Genomic DNA, 15695 nt, shown 5'->3' with positions numbered 1-15695 from the left:
CTAGGGAATGTGTCACAAAAGAACATGAAGTCTTAAAATATTATAGAAGTGACTATGGTACTATTTTAAATGAAATTAGATTTCTTAAAATATTCTGTTTTTACCAATGGTAAGTGACATATTTTAATAATTTTTATTATTTTTTAGGCATGTAAATAATTTTATAAAAACTAAAGAAAATTTTCTACAAGTGTATTATATGTACTATTTAAGTTAAGTAGACAATTTTTTCAGGCATTTATTGGTAATTTTCCTATTATTAGAATCTCAGGTCTCCTCCCACCTTGGTTTTCCATTTATAAAATGAAGACAGTAATATGGAAAGAAGTGTGATGATAGCACTAAAAATAATTTGAGCTGTTAGGAGAACAGATGAGTAATTATTTTCATTTACAATTAGAAATAATACCAATAGCCTTTAAAAATTATTTTTGAAAATTATTATGTTTGGTAAAATCACCACTGTTTTAAAGTTAAATTTAGAATGTGAAGTTTCTTGTAATATATGTATCAGAACTGTGTGTCGCTAACTCTGAGGTCAATTTCTTAATTTAAAAATATATGATAATAAGAACTCACCCATTTTAATGTTATTAAGTATATTACTGCCTTTGATTTTGATGTAACAAGAGGCAGTGCTATAGATCAATTTTTTTCCTACTTAAGCAAATTTAAATTTCCAAATGACTTAATAACAGATACTTCAAGGTCTGATGAGTTTTGCCTTATTTGTTTCAGGGTTTTTGGCAGGAGTATCAATGATGTTTTATAAAAGCACAACAATTTCCATGTACTTAGCTTCGAAATTGGTGGAGGTAAGCAAACATTTTTATCCATGTATAGTACCAAATTATATATAGCTGTTAAGCTGCTTTAGCAACAAATATATATCCTAATTTTTTAAAGCAAATTCTATCCTATAAAAGTATTTACAAAGTCAATTGCTCTATTTACTCTTCTTTCTTTGTATCATTTTTAAATATACCCAAATGGAGAAAGAATAATGTAATTAACCCTCATGCACCCATTACACAGCTTCAACATTAAAGCATTTGGCCAATCTCATTTCATCTACCCACCCCAACCTCTCAGGTACTGATTTATCATTTTTATTTTTAATAATGTTTTATTGATTTTTTTTTTTTTTTTTTTTTGAGAGGAAGGGAGAGAGAGAGAAAGAGTGAGAAACACAGATGTGAAAGAGACACATTGATCAGCTGCCTCCTGCACACCCCCTACTGGGGATTGGGCCCACAACCCAGGCATGTGCCCCCCAATGGGAATCAAACTGGTGATCTTTTAGTGCATGGGATGATGCTCAGCCAACTGAGCCACATTGGCCAGGGCAAGTACTGATTTATTTTAAACCAAATCCAGAATCACTTTGTCCATAAGCAACTCAGGATAAAGACTCCTGAAAGAATAGGCCAATGGATAAGAACTCCTTAAAAATAAGTAAATCAACAATATCACCAAAATATAGCCAGTGGAGTCCGTGCAATTGGAAGCCATTGGAGTTTAAAGCATGGAAATAATATTATTTAATTCATATTTTTAAGGAGAACATTCTGGCTGTTATATAGAAAATGGGTTAGAGACAAGGCTGGAAGCTGGGAAAATAAGCAGGAGATGCTGGTTTGTGTAGTAACTGAAAAGATTGAGAGAAGTACACAGATTTAGCACGTTTAGGAAGTAGAGTTGACAAGTCTTGCTAATGGAGAGGAAAAGGGGAATGAGAGAGAAAAAATAACCCCTAGCTAGCAAAATATGTTCTTTGACACTGAGGGAATCCATTATTGACACCTAGTTTGTAAAAGGTGTGTTTCACTAGTACAGCCGCTAACCTAAGTGGCTAGAGCAGCGGTTCTCAACCTGTGGGTCACGACCCCTTTGGCGGTCGAACGACCCTTTCACAGGGGTCGCATAAGACCATCCTGCATATCAGATATTTACATTATGATTCATAACAATAGCAAAATTACAGTATGAAGTAGCAACGAAAATAATTTTATGGCTGGGGTCACAACATGAGGAACAGTATTTAAAGGGCCAGAAGGTTGAGAACCACTGGGCTAGAGGTTTTTTTAAGCCAAGCAATGGTATTGCTCTTTGTCTCGTATCGGCAGCTCATATTTGATCTTGGCCAAATGTGCTTCTGAGAGCTCTTTCAAATATAGGAAATTATCAATTTAAACTTACCAGGTCCTTTGTTGGATTTACTTACTATGGTGTAATAGGCGATTGTTTCCCTATGATTGGAGTTAATTTTATATTAAAGTGCTGTATTACTATATAATAAATATTAAATAAAAATCGGTTGTATAAGCAACTTTTTTTCTTGGAAAAAAGTATTTCCAAGATATATTTATTGAGTATCTATTATGTTCCCATTGCTGTGCTATGTGCTGTTAAGCATATAGAAATGTAGGATATGGTTCCCTCCCTTCATCAACTTAGAATCTAGTTCAATAGATAGGTTTTATCATAAGAAATTAGGAACACAATTATTCCATATAACAAAAGATACCTGTTTCATATAACATATCTATGATGCCATTTTACCACATCTGAATTTCATTTTCATCACTGTGAATATACTGCAATGTGTCTGTACCTTGTAAATGTATTGTCATATTACTTTCAAAATAATGGTCAATGTTTATCTTGATTCCTAAGTAGATCAATCTACTTAGGATTTTAAGTAGATTGTAATTCTTTGCACATATCTTGCAGATTGAAGTTAATTGTATATTAAAATGCTGTATATTTAAATGAAAATTAAAATGCTTATTAAAATGAATGTTAATTAAAAGTCAGCTATACAGATCACTTCTTTCATGGAAAAAGTTATCTTAGGCTCTTTATTTTATGAACCACTCACATCTTCTTGAACATCCCTCCACCCTTTTATAACATCATTCTCTTTTAAACTAGTTTTACTTTATTGTTCCCATGTTCTAGAAAACCAGTTTCCATGAATTATTCTGTGTTCTGTCCATATAAGTTAACTGGCTGTTCCCCATGTATATTGTGTACTTGCACCTGCTTGTTAGCCGTGCTTTTTCTCTCTTATCTAGTTGTTGATCCTATGCCTGTTATAATTCAACACTATTAAAACTAGGGGCGTAGACCAGTACTAGTCCATGAACTGTTTCCAGTGATGACAGGATAAATAGAGACATTGAGAGTCAGAAATTGGACCCTTTTGTAGCCACTTGACAGAGTAATTATCTTTTGAATATAATAGTGAAAATTCAGTTCAGTTTTGTGTGTTTTAAATTTGTCTTTCTAGTAATTTGTTTTTGTTGTATTATAAAAGTATCAAATCATAACAACTGGACATATTTTAAAGTTTTTGGCTTGTTTGTTTGTTTTTATGCAGATGGTTTGAGAAGCACTACTCAAATGTAGTCATTTCTGAAATTCTCCATGGTCCTAGACAGACTAGTTGCTTTCTTCTCTGGGGAGCCAAAATATATTTATTTATTATTAATTTATATGCACAGACACATATCTAATGAGGCTATAACAGGGGTGGGCAAACTTTTTGACTCGAGGGCCACAATGGGTTCTTAAACTGGACCGGAGGGCCGGAACAAAAGCATGGATGGAGTGTTTGTGTGAACTAATATAAATTCAAAGTAAACATCATTACATAAAAGGGTACGGTCTTTTTTTTTTTTAGTTTTATTCATTTCAAACGGGCCGGATCTGGCCCGCGGGCCGTAGTTTGCCCACGGCTGGGCTATATGATATCTATATGTACCTGTGTAGCTATCTTACAGCCTCAGTAGAGTGCATTAATAATTTCTGTTATACACTAACCATTTTTATTCATTTTCAGACCTCAGCTCCTAGCATAGTGTCTAGCATATAGTTAAACAAACACCATTAAATATTTAATGCATGAATGAATAGATATACCAGGGAATGGAGACCTGAGCATGTTGCAGAAGCATTGAAGAGTAAAGGATGTAAAAGAGGTAGAAGTAAAGTGCCATTGAATTTTATAGGAAAGTATTACTATTGGTACCTGGGGTTTGGAGTAAGAAAATGAGGGCATGGGGGGAAAGGCTAACACTTAATGCTGTTTTGGAAGATGTGACCTATGATTTGAGCCTTGTAAGAATTGTTAGGATTTTGAAAATTTAGAAAAAGACTTAGATAGGAAGCATATTGCTCAACTACATTGTTAATGCTATTTAAAGTTGTTTTCTTTATAAGCCTTGCATTATGCTTGTTTTGCAGACAATGTATTTCAAAGGCATTGAAGCAGGCAAAGTTCCCTATTTCCCCCATGCAGATACTATCATCTATTCCATCTCTACAGCAATTTGCTTCCAGGCAGTAAGTATAGCTTTTTGAAATGAGAAAATAGAATTATTTCTCTTTTTAATGTTCATTGAACCAATGGGGGGAAAATAAAGGCCTAGGAGCATTTTTATTTATTACATTTTATGCTTTTTTTGTTTTTTAGCAAGATAACTTGCAAGTTTCAAATCATTGAACATATTAACTTAATGGGCCAGTTCCTGTTTATGAGCACAATTTTTAGGTTTAAATAGAGTGCAATTTTTATAGGTAAATTATTTAGTACCTTGGCTAGAATGGCCCAATTTAATTACACTTCTTTTAGAAAAAAGATACCATAGTCATAAATAAGAATAATTGCATTTCTACAATATTACTCAGGCAGTGAGGATAAGGGTAAAAATCTTGCTTAATAGAGGCATTGTTCAATCTCTTTAAATCCTTTAATCATTATTGATGTTAATGGTTTTAGGGCTGTTGGAAAATTTTGGGGACAGCTTTTATTTGCACTTTCAGCGCAATAACTTATAACTAGTGAAGTGCCAGCTACCTAATGGGTATTCAGTAAATGCTTCCTGATAATACTGACTTAATTAACTCAATGATTATTTCCCAAGCAATATTTTCAAAGATGATAGTTATCAACTTAAACATAAATACATGTTTTTTATTATGGTCATCACTGTCATTTTTAAAACACAATAAGCAATAAAAATAGAGGTAAACTATTCTGTGGCCTAACACTGCTGATAATCTTTGCCATTTACTGAAGGAGTCTAATACCAAATACTCTCATCTTAGGCCGTCATGGAAGTTCAGAATCTGCGACCGTCTTACTGGAAGTTCCTTTTAAGGCTCACCAAGGGCAGGTAAGTGACGGAGATGTTTTAACTGATCATAGAAACAAAGTAAGATTTTTTTTTTTTTCATAAGAAAGATCTTGAATCTTTTGGTCTCTTTACAGGAATATTCTTTTATTCGTAAAGTAGGTTATCTAGATATAAATAAAATATGACCAACTTAGTAAGAATAACATGGGGCATTCTTTTAATGAACATTATTTTGATTACTTTCCCCTATATTATTTTAGATATTTTAAGTGTTGTAGATTAATATCATGTTGATTTGCAAATTAGTTGCTACATAACATACTTAAGTCTCACTTTTAAAATGTCTGATCTCTTCTTTTTGATTAAAAATATTAAACAGCTTCATAAGAAATGATGCCTAAACAATGAACTGATTACTATTTTGGAAAAACAATGGCATTCTTTTCCCTAATAGTGTAACCATACCATCCTTTATCTTTATTATCTTACTAGTGGCCTGACACATAAAATTAGTGCAAGAGTAGGCCTTCCTTTCCCCGGCTGCCAGCACTGACTTCCCTCTGGCCGCTGGCAGGCAACTGGGACATGGCTTCCCTCGCAGCCCTGGCTTCGTCCAGAGGGACGTCCGGTCTAATTTGCATATTACGCTTTTATTATTATAGATTCTGTATTGTCTTTGTTAGCATTTCCTTATCTTAATCTAGTTCTTTGGGAGGCAGCTTGACCGCCTAGAATGACCACGGGCATTGGAGTCGGATAGGCCTAGGTTTGTCAGCTCTGATTCCTTTAGCTGTGTCTCTGGTGGGAAAGTTGTTTACTCTCATGAGCCTCAGTTTTTTTCTTTCAACCATGAAACAATAATACATACTTTGTAAGGTTATAGGAAAATCTAGATGTTGATAGTAGCACTTAGCACTTAATAGATACTCAGTAAATTGTTGCTGCTATTAATGTTACCACCATTACTAGTAATAACAGAAAACAGTTGTGTAGTGCTTATTATGTCCCAGATATGGTTTTAAGATTCACACATATGTACACATACAGCTTCCATATCCATACATGTGTGTTTCACCCTTAAAATAACTATGAGGTAGGTACTGAAATCACCCCGATTTTACATATCTGAAATGCACAGAGATGTTAATAGCTTTCCAGAGTCACACAGCTAGTAAACAACGGGCCTGCAATACGCGCCCAGCAGTCTGGCTTGAGACTTCCCTTTAGCTTAGAATAATGTTGCTGGCTAATGACTTAAAGGGAATTTCCCTGCTCTCTTCTCCAGAAGGAAGTGCTTTAGACAGGCCCACCGACTCAGGGTCCTTCCCACACGGCAGCTAGATCTGTGTCTTTTAAAAACTTTGTATCTCTTAGGTTAGGGGACGGATAAAATGAGGGTGTGCTTTACCTCTGTTGAGCCTATTAGACTTTTGAAAACCTGTGTGCTGATTATCTTTTAATTATTAAATATTTGCTCATTTCGATGTGTTTTCTGTTGGCTGTGAGACATTAAAATCACTTATGAGAGAAACTACATTTAATATCGTTGCCTTGGTAAATGTTAGCCCATTCGCTGTTTATTTAGTTTCTTGTGATTTCATCCATCAGAAAAATGGTCATGAATGTATTTTTTTCTGTTGGCATTATCTATTAGAAAGGGTTTGAAAGAATGATGGTAATCTCTGGGGTTTCCGGCCTGGGGATTAGTATCTTCTTAAAGAAAATATGGACAGTGCACCTTGAGGAAGAGTATCAGAGAGTCTGCCAGTCTTTTGCCATGTCAGCCTTTTCTCTTTTTTCATCTCATAAGTCAGGTAGAGTGAATCATCTCATTTTATAAACTCATTAAATACTTGTTTACTGTGTCCTCTGTTTTACAGATTTGCTGTCATGAACCGAAAAGTCCTTGATGTTTTTGGTACTGGTGCATCTAAACACTTTCAGGATTTTATCCCTAGGTTGGATCCAAGATACACGACTGTAACGCCAGAGTTGCCCATCGAGTTTTCTTGAAGATGGCTGTAATTTATTCATTGTGTCTTAACGTTCCATTATTTTATCCTGAAGAGTTAATTATGTTGAACAAAAAGAAGGGGGCCTGAGCTTGAATTTCAGTGTTATTTCAATGAGAGATGTTCTTTTTTGTTTGTTTTTCTTACCAATCAGAAATACAGAAGCTTTTTAGGAAAGTGTTGCTTAATAATTAAGCTCCCTCTGTAGCCAGAATCTGATTCTAGATCACTATAGTGGTTGACATTATGATATATTATTGATTAAATTATGTCAACAAGCAATATTAAATAATCTATGTAAAAAATAAGATATACTTAAAATTACTTTAAACGATGATTTTAGTTCATTCCAGGATAATTCTTGGTTAAAACTGAGAATATTTCTACATTTTAGGATACAAGGCTCATGGGTACATGGATTTGGTCTGTATGTTTTTGGAACTTTTGACTTGGTAACTTGAGTAGTGAAATGCTATGGGTATGAAGTGACTCTTCACAGACAATGCTGCTTTAGTGTAGAGCGATTTAAGTGGCCGTCCTTACTGCAGGGATTCAGAGGCGGGTCTCTTACTGTCTGGATAAATGCCGTGGCATCCACACTCTTCTTCCACGGGCACCCTCATCTCTCTCCATGGTCAGCCGGGCTATTTTGCAGCCCAGAGAACCTATGTGCTGATGGCAGATTAGGTACAAATGGAAGTTGACATAACTGATAAAATTGAAATGTATGTTTTAATCTTTTGCAGAAATATTACACTTGAATATTTAAAAGCAAGTGAAATTACTTTGAAACCTCCTGTAGGTTTATTATGCTTGCTTTCATTTATAAGGACTGAATTTTTCATAGCTAAATCTGTATGCCATTGTCGACTTTAGAAGGGATCAACATTCTCTGAAACAAAAATAGTTTGGGCAGGATTGGCAGTTCTGTTTCCTCTCAGCTCTTTCACCTACACAGTGGATGTTTTACAACTAAAAAGTGTAAAAATCCAGTGGTTGTTCAAGAGTTCACTATATCACTAATGGCCTTCAGGTTCTCTAGCCTCTTTTCAAAAAAACCATTGTCACCGTTTTTACTCCTGTTAGAATAAAGAAGTGACAGAATCTGTCACTGCTGATTTTGAGTTAGTTCAAGACAGATGTGATTGAAAAAGCATCACTCTTAGGGTTTTTCAGAGGCTTAAGTGGTCGTGATGTCTACAGTCAATATAGTGGTGATGGTATATTTTTAAATATAGTTTTGTTGCCAAAAAGTTTTAAGCCATTGTAAAATAATTATGCAGTGGGACTTGTGTCGCAACAAGAATTATAACCCAGAATTTAAAAATGCTTACTCCTCCATATTCAATTTCATCAAGCCTTCTACACTTCTGTTTACATGTAATCCTACCCTTGGTTGTTATGGAAAATTGAAACCCAACAACAAGACAGACTCTGGTGTCATGGTAACAGAGAGCGACTCTTTAATTTGGGCAAAATTTTGCATTATGGTTAACTCTGTAGAATTGATTTGTCTCTTAGGCAGTACTGTTTAAAAGATCATTTTGGTTTCAGACTTCAAAATTGATTAATAAATTAAGTTTTAAGTTTTTATTCACTGGAATCAAAATGGCGATTAGTACTGGGTTTACTTGTAAAATGGAGCATGACAGCAGGGGAGAAAGCCCTGCTGCCAGTACCTCATTTTCTCCATTTGGAAACTGTCTGTAGCATCGTTCTGCTGGTTCAAAGAAGAGACATTTTCATCCATAAGTTGTTCTTATTGACATTAAAAGGCTATGATATTGGAAGACAAATTCTACTGAACTATGATGGGGTTGGTGAAATTTTACTGGTTTAAAAGGTGCATTTTTATGATTTTTTTTATTTTATTTTTTTTACACATGACAGTCATCTTTTATTTTATATAAAATGTGAAATGAAATAACCATCATGAAGCAGAATACAATAGTGAATGTACAGCTTGAATGATTACTTAACTGATTTGCACTGGTGAATAGAGAAGGCGGGTTTGACTTGATTGGGACTGACTGCGAAGTGGAGTTGTTTGAGCAAACACAGAAAGTATTTTTGCGTTCCTGAAGACAATCAAAATGAATCTCTCTCTACCTCTAACGAATCAGGTATTGACTGACAACTTGGCATCATAAATAAAGGCAAATATATGTCTCCATTCCAAAAATATGTTTCTCCTCCATTTATACGCTGAATAAATTTTGCGTATGGTAACTTCCCACCAGAACTGATTATATTAAATATTAATATGCCCCCTTACATTTCTTACATCTTTATGTCAACTGAAAAACAGAGCATTGGAGTAATTAGTAGTATGGTTGTTTCATTGCCATTTCCTGTATTAATAAAATCCTAGAGTTAGTGCCAGCCAACTACAGACTGAACTTATAACAAATTGTCTCAAATCTGTTGGATTCCTACCAGTTTTTCATCAGATAGTTTAATTCCATTTTATTACTCATTTCTGCAATAAAACCTTTGGTTCAGTTATCTTTTTTATAAATTCCACATTTACTTCTATAATTTTTTTTCTTGATCTCTAAATATTGTCACTCAGCTGATACTGAGTTTATTTCTTGGCTTCATTTGTTGTTCAGTCGACTGTTATTAATTTAAAATTTTATTCTTTGGTCTCAGATTTTACAATTTACTTCTTTCTAGAATGAACATGTCTTTTATGATAAAACCCAAATTGGTTCATTGTCACACAGTGTTTTCTTGTTGAGCTTGAGTATCGTCTCCTTGTGGATAGGCTAACGTTTGATTTAGTTGTTTATGCTGACAGAATTCCTTCTGCGTATATTTCACCACATCCCTGAGTGTCTGAGCCCTCTGCCAGCGCTTAGTTAATGGGAATCAGTTTCCCTGACCCTCGGGGAACTTCATCGCTTGCTCACGTGGCATCCTCCTGTGGTGGCGTCCTCCAGGCAGGGCAGAGGGTGCGCGCCCCCGGGGAGCAGTGCCCCGTGTTCTTGCTGCGTTTGAATCCGAGAAGCCACCAAGTTCAGAGCCCTTGAATGCTCCCTGTGATTTATTTCCATTTGTGTAAGTAGAAAGTAGTTTGACAGGGCAACAAAATCATACTTACATGGATGGCGTTTTGTTCCCTGAAGGCAAAGGTGTTCATTCCTGAACTGTGACCTCGCTAAGATACCTGATGAACTTCATCTCACCCGGCACCTGAACTGCTGCTGATTGTCTCCTCCATATTCATTTTCAGATAGAGAATTTTAACTGAAAATGAGTGACCAAGAAAAAACAAACCGTGAAAGTATAAGAAATTAATATTGTTTATATACATAAAGGGTGTCCCAAAATTCATGCAAGAAGTAATTTTGATAGAAAATACAGGTTTATAATTAAAAATTGTAAATTTTTTATTGATTCACAAAGTATACAGAATAAGGTTATGTATGGAATAACACATTGGGTAAATGGCCTCCTTGGCTTTGCTGGCACATACGCAAAGCCGTGGTCTTCAATGGTCTTCATTGTCTCTGCTCCTGGGCCATAATTGGTGCTTGGTAATGCTTATCAAATTGAAGGGATTGAAATCAAAGGGCAACAGATATTAGAATCTGATTCAATAAACCAAGTGAAATTAGGCTTTTATTTTTTGTTGTTGTTAATGCTCACGCAAAATTCAAATCTTGAATGAATTTTGGGACACCCTTTATATATTTCAGAAGGGAAGGGAGAGGGTGAGAGTGATAGAAGCATCAGTGATGAGAGAAAACCATTGATTGACTGCTTCCTGCATGCCCGCTACTGGGGATCGAACCGGAAACCCGGGCATGTGTCCTGACTGGGAATCAAACTGGAACCTCCTGACTCAACCACTGAGCCACACCTGCCAGGCGAAATGAAATTTTTTTGGGGGGGACGGGGAGGGGGTGAAGGACTGGGCAGAAACCGAGAAGTAAGTAGGGTTAGCTGAATTGCAGATGCCAGGAGCCTGTTCCTATAGTTACCTTAGCCCTGAGCCTTCCTCTTCATAACCTGGTCCTGTTGCTGCCTTAGCTAGCTTTGCAGATCCTTCTTGTGGAATCAGCAAGGAAAGGGGTGTCAGGGACTGAGGTGACCTGAGATCAGAAGGCCGGGCTTGGATCCTGGAGCCCTATGGTTACTTCCCTCAGCTGGCATTGGGGGACCTCAGGGTGGAGGCTGTGTTTCTTTTCAAGCTGTGCTCTCAGGCGACTGTCATAGCTCTGTAGTGTGAAAGGGTAACTACAAAGAAATATGACGGACAGTGACGGGTGGCCTCTGGAAGCGGAGGGGCGGGAGCCTGGCCATGATGTGGCGTGTGTCCTCGGGCTGCCGCGAGGGGAATAGGAATGTGTGCTGTTTCGCACTGAGCGAGAAGCAAGTGGCTTTATTGGAGGAAAGCATATCTATCTGGTAACCGTTTTCTTGCTCTCTGATGTGGCAGCTCTCTCTCCTCCGCCCCGGTGTCCCAGCTCGCTCCTCTCCTCTTTCCCGGCCTTGGAATCTTTATGTCTGACCACTTGTTGCCCTTCCCCACTCCTCATCCCGCTTCTTCGCGCCTTTCTTCTGTGGGCTGCTGTGACAGCCTGCAGCTCACGTCCCGAAGGAGAGCGCTCTATCGCTCCCTTCTCCCTTCGGTGACAGCTGGGGTGTGTGTGTGTGTGGTGGGGGGCGGGGGGGTGGCGGAGGGGAGGTTCTGAAGACTTTTGATGTAACTGCATTTCTCAGGCAGGAAGGGATGGAGGATAACTGCAGATTATGCATACAGACGTGGAAGGATGTTCCTCTATACGTGGGCCCTTTAAATCCAGGACAGTCCGTCTCTTCTCAGCAGCCCCATAGCATCACCTGAGTCTTGCTGTGGCTACAGGGAAGGGACAGAACTCCTTTGCTATTTCCTACTGCTTCCTCCATTATTTTCCCTAAGTGAAATCATATATTGGGCTTTATCCTTGCAAACCTGAGAATCCCAGTAATAACACACCCTATCTATCTGTCTGCCTATCTATCTATCCATCCATCTATCTGTCTATCTATCTATCTATCTATCTATCTATCTATCCATCCATCCATCCATCCATCCATCCATCCATCCATCTATCTATCTATCTGGTCCACAGCAGCAGCATCAAGCCAGGTGCAATTTGTACTCTTTTTCCAGCACACAAGCCACTGTGCTTGCCTGTTTGTTTTGTTGTTGTTCAGTCTGTTGCCCACCGCTACCTACCCCTCCAGAGCCTAGCATTCTAGTTTTGTCAGAAACCCCCAGGCAGGAGGTAGTTCCCTGCCAGCCTCAGCATCTCCAGGGCGAGGAGGCCCAGGCTTGCACAGGGGGCCTGTGGACCTGTGTTGGCTGAGGTCACCCAGCAGCATTACTTTCCTCTGCCCCTGAATTTGGACCAGGCAATTTCTGAACCCCATTCCCTCAATGCCTATTAAACTCCTCAGTCATCAGTCAATCCCTGAGTGTATTTTCTTTTCAGATGACTTGGTCCACAAGAGGACCCTGTGGCTAGAGAGGGATTGGCGCCAACAGTCTAAAAGGGCTTAAAGCATGAAGTCATCCTGTTGTTGGTCATTATGGGATGGGGTGCCAAGAGGGGTGGGTGAGGAGATACAATAAACACGTTTTCGAGTCTTCCCTCTTCCCCTCTGTGTCTTTCTTTACCTTCCCAAGCCCGCTCTTTTCTACCACATCTTGGCCATTTATTTCTGCAGTTGGAGACGTACTTACAGGGTGGGGCAAAACTAGGTTTCCAGTTGTTCCTATGGAAGACAATAGCACAATAGTAATAATACAAGAATAACCTCAGTGTTCCATGTACTCACAACTGTAAACCGACTTTTGCCCCACCCTGTATTTTCTTGTTTGCTTCAGGGAGAATTGGAAGGGCCACATTGGCTGACACTTGATCAGGGAAGAGCCTGCAGGAATGTTGTTGAGTCTGTAAAGACCCAGGTTGCTTCTCTCCTCCTCTTCCCTCAGAAGTGAGCCAGAGGGGTTCATTCAGAGCAGGAGTATTTGGAGCCGGGTCCCCGTGACATGTGTGGCAGGTGTATGCTATCAAACTTGGCTGCTGAAGAGACGGTCTGTAAAGGGGGAGGAAAGGGATCCCCCTTGGTGCTAAGACATCAGGGGCCATGTCTGCAGCCTGGTTACCAATAGAAACCTGCCTGGAGGCCAGTGGTCAAGTGGAGGGATTGCTCAGGTGCTTGGCTTTGTCAGTCAGTGTTGGTGGCATGAATGGTTGGACGGCCTTGTGATGTTTAAGAAAAAACAGCAGTTATTTCCTCACCAAGTTAGAAATGTACTGAATGTGTTAAGAGAGGTTTTATATGAGTAAAGCTTTTAATCATTCTTTTGAAATTTAATTTGTAATATAGGCGAACTCTGTCCTTGCAAACATGAAAACTATAAATTTCTTCAAAACTACAGAAATTCAGTCGCATCTGGGTCTGAGCCTGCAGTTTTTGGGAGCCCGTGGTTCTCAGGAAGAGCAGTAAGGTTCTCTCAGATCCTAGGAGGGCAGGATACATAAATCTAAAAACTGGAGGGATAATTGAATCATCAGCATCTTTTTTTCTCGCTAGAACTCTTTCTGTAACTTGGATTAATGTTCCAAAATGGGATTGCAGTCAGTTATTAATTGCCCAACTACTGGCTGTTTAATCCTCTTCCTTGCTGATCAAGCTCTGATTTTGTTTAAAGCAGCAAGTTGCTGAGCCCCAGGGGAGGGATTACATTTTTTTCTAGGCCTTTCATGTCACGTCTTTCTTCTTGTCCCAACATGTTTCCCACCTTTCCTCTGACGGTGGTCACAAGACCCTTTTTGGGCCAATAAGTTGGAATGGAAAACCGGGGAACTCTTGGAAAATTTTTTCTCCCTTGATTAAAGAACTTGATTTCTTGGTCAGAACACCAGTTAATGGGATCTGGATCTGTGGCAACAATCTTGCAAATAGGAGGTGAAAAATACAAAGATGAAAAACCACCATGTCAGAGATGTCAGGTCAGAAAAATGGAGGGAACCTGCCTCGCAGATGACATTCTTGAGCCACTGAGTCAGTGCCAGTAACCACATACCTCAGAGCGTTTAGCGAACACAATCCTCCATAGCTCAAGACTGTACTAGTAAAGGATTCTTACAGCTAAAAACGTTTCTAAGTGACACATTCCAATCCTACATAGATCAGGCCTCAGATTCGTTTCCCAGGGTATGCCTCCCTCCTTTGATTTGAAAGCTCCCTTTCCCTCCCCTCCTCTATGTTGTATGTATCCTAAAATATTCAGCATCTCCTCTTCGAAGGTTCTGCTGATCTTTCATCTCTGTCTTCCTGAAGCAGTTTGCCAGTATCCCCCCACAAAACACGTTCCAGTTGACTTTGATTAGCTGTGTACTCCCCTGTTGCTTCTTTAGATTGTGGGATATATTTGAAGAGCAAAGCCCACAGCGTATCCCCCACCTCTGTGCGGCAGTCAGGTTTGGGGCGGGTTATGGTGGGAGATGGTAGTCTCAGCAACTGCCTGTTGAATACGTGCTAACTCTGTGGCATCTGCAACTGAAAGTCTGTCCTTAGCCCGCTCCGTAAAAGTCTGGAAGATATTATCCTTACAAATGACTTTGTAAATACTCCGGGAAATTGGCTTCTACTGCCACTCCAGCAGCTAAGCCAGCTTGGCTCCAGGTCTTAGAGAAATGATTTGTCGTCTGTTTCATTTGTTTGCTTTTTCCTGACACAGCTGGAATTCTGGATTGTTCCCCACTTAGAAAACTGCCAAATCCAAACCACAAGTAGACAGGGCAGGACACAGGCTCTTCCTTCCCCCTCGTTTTCACAGGGTAGAAAGTCACAGGCAGCTTTCCTAGGGCTACCCTTCATGTGTGTGTTTCTCAGGAGCACATTAGGGGTATTATTTTCCTGTAACAGAGGGGATCTTAAGATACTTGAGAGGGAAAGGCTTGGGATCATTCTTATCCATGGAGGCAGGTCCCTTACAAATAGCTTCTTGTCTCACTTTTAGGGGGAAAAGAAGGAAACCACAATGTCTGAGGTGCCTTTGACATATAACAAATTGCTTACATCACATTCAGACCTCACAGCCTATGAGGCAGATATTATTAGTGCTGTTGTACCGATGGGAGAACTGGGGATCAGAGAGGTGGTGCTTTGCCCCAGTTGGCAATACTGGGATTTGAGTTCAGATCTCTAAGAGTTGAACGTTTGCTTGTTTCTCTTCCTTCAGAGCATGACTGTACCTCTTCAGAAGTGGCATCTTCACTCCCCTTCCGTAAAAGTAATCATATAACATTGTAATAAAAATCTTGCCTTTGAAATGGTTTTGACATTTACTTTTACCTCAGAGAGAAGAACAAGTACTGGAATTATCTTCTCACTTGAAAAAAATTAAAAAGAATTCCTGATACGATATTTAAAACAACAGTTTTAAGACACTAGACATCAAGCACTGCAGGGCAGTGGGCTCAGAGAGAAGGAAAACAAATGGGTTGAGCCCTGTGCTTGCCCCAGCTGATTGCAGCTC

General features: G+C 38.8%; 1 protein-coding gene across 1 annotated transcript in view; it reads left to right on the top strand.

The window, feature by feature from the left end:
• TMEM135 (transmembrane protein 135) overlaps positions 1 to 9671 on the top strand; it is a 224888-nt gene extending 215217 nt beyond the window's left edge. Inside the window, exons 12-15 of the mRNA XM_036324735.1 lie at positions 739 to 815; positions 4249 to 4347; positions 5113 to 5180; positions 7022 to 9671. Of these exons, the coding sequence (XP_036180628.1) occupies positions 739 to 815; positions 4249 to 4347; positions 5113 to 5180; positions 7022 to 7154 (377 nt within the window). The 3' untranslated portion in view covers positions 7155 to 9671. The remainder of the gene's footprint in view (positions 1 to 738; positions 816 to 4248; positions 4348 to 5112; positions 5181 to 7021) is intronic.
• Positions 9672 to 15695: the final 6024 nt, after the last annotated feature.

This window comes from Myotis myotis, unplaced genomic scaffold (assembly GCF_014108235.1).
Source record: "Myotis myotis isolate mMyoMyo1 unplaced genomic scaffold, mMyoMyo1.p scaffold_m19_p_10, whole genome shotgun sequence".
Taxonomy (NCBI): domain Eukaryota; kingdom Metazoa; phylum Chordata; class Mammalia; order Chiroptera; family Vespertilionidae; genus Myotis; species Myotis myotis.
Note: the sequence above shows the minus strand (reverse complement) of the source record. Positions and strands in the feature narration are given on the sequence as shown.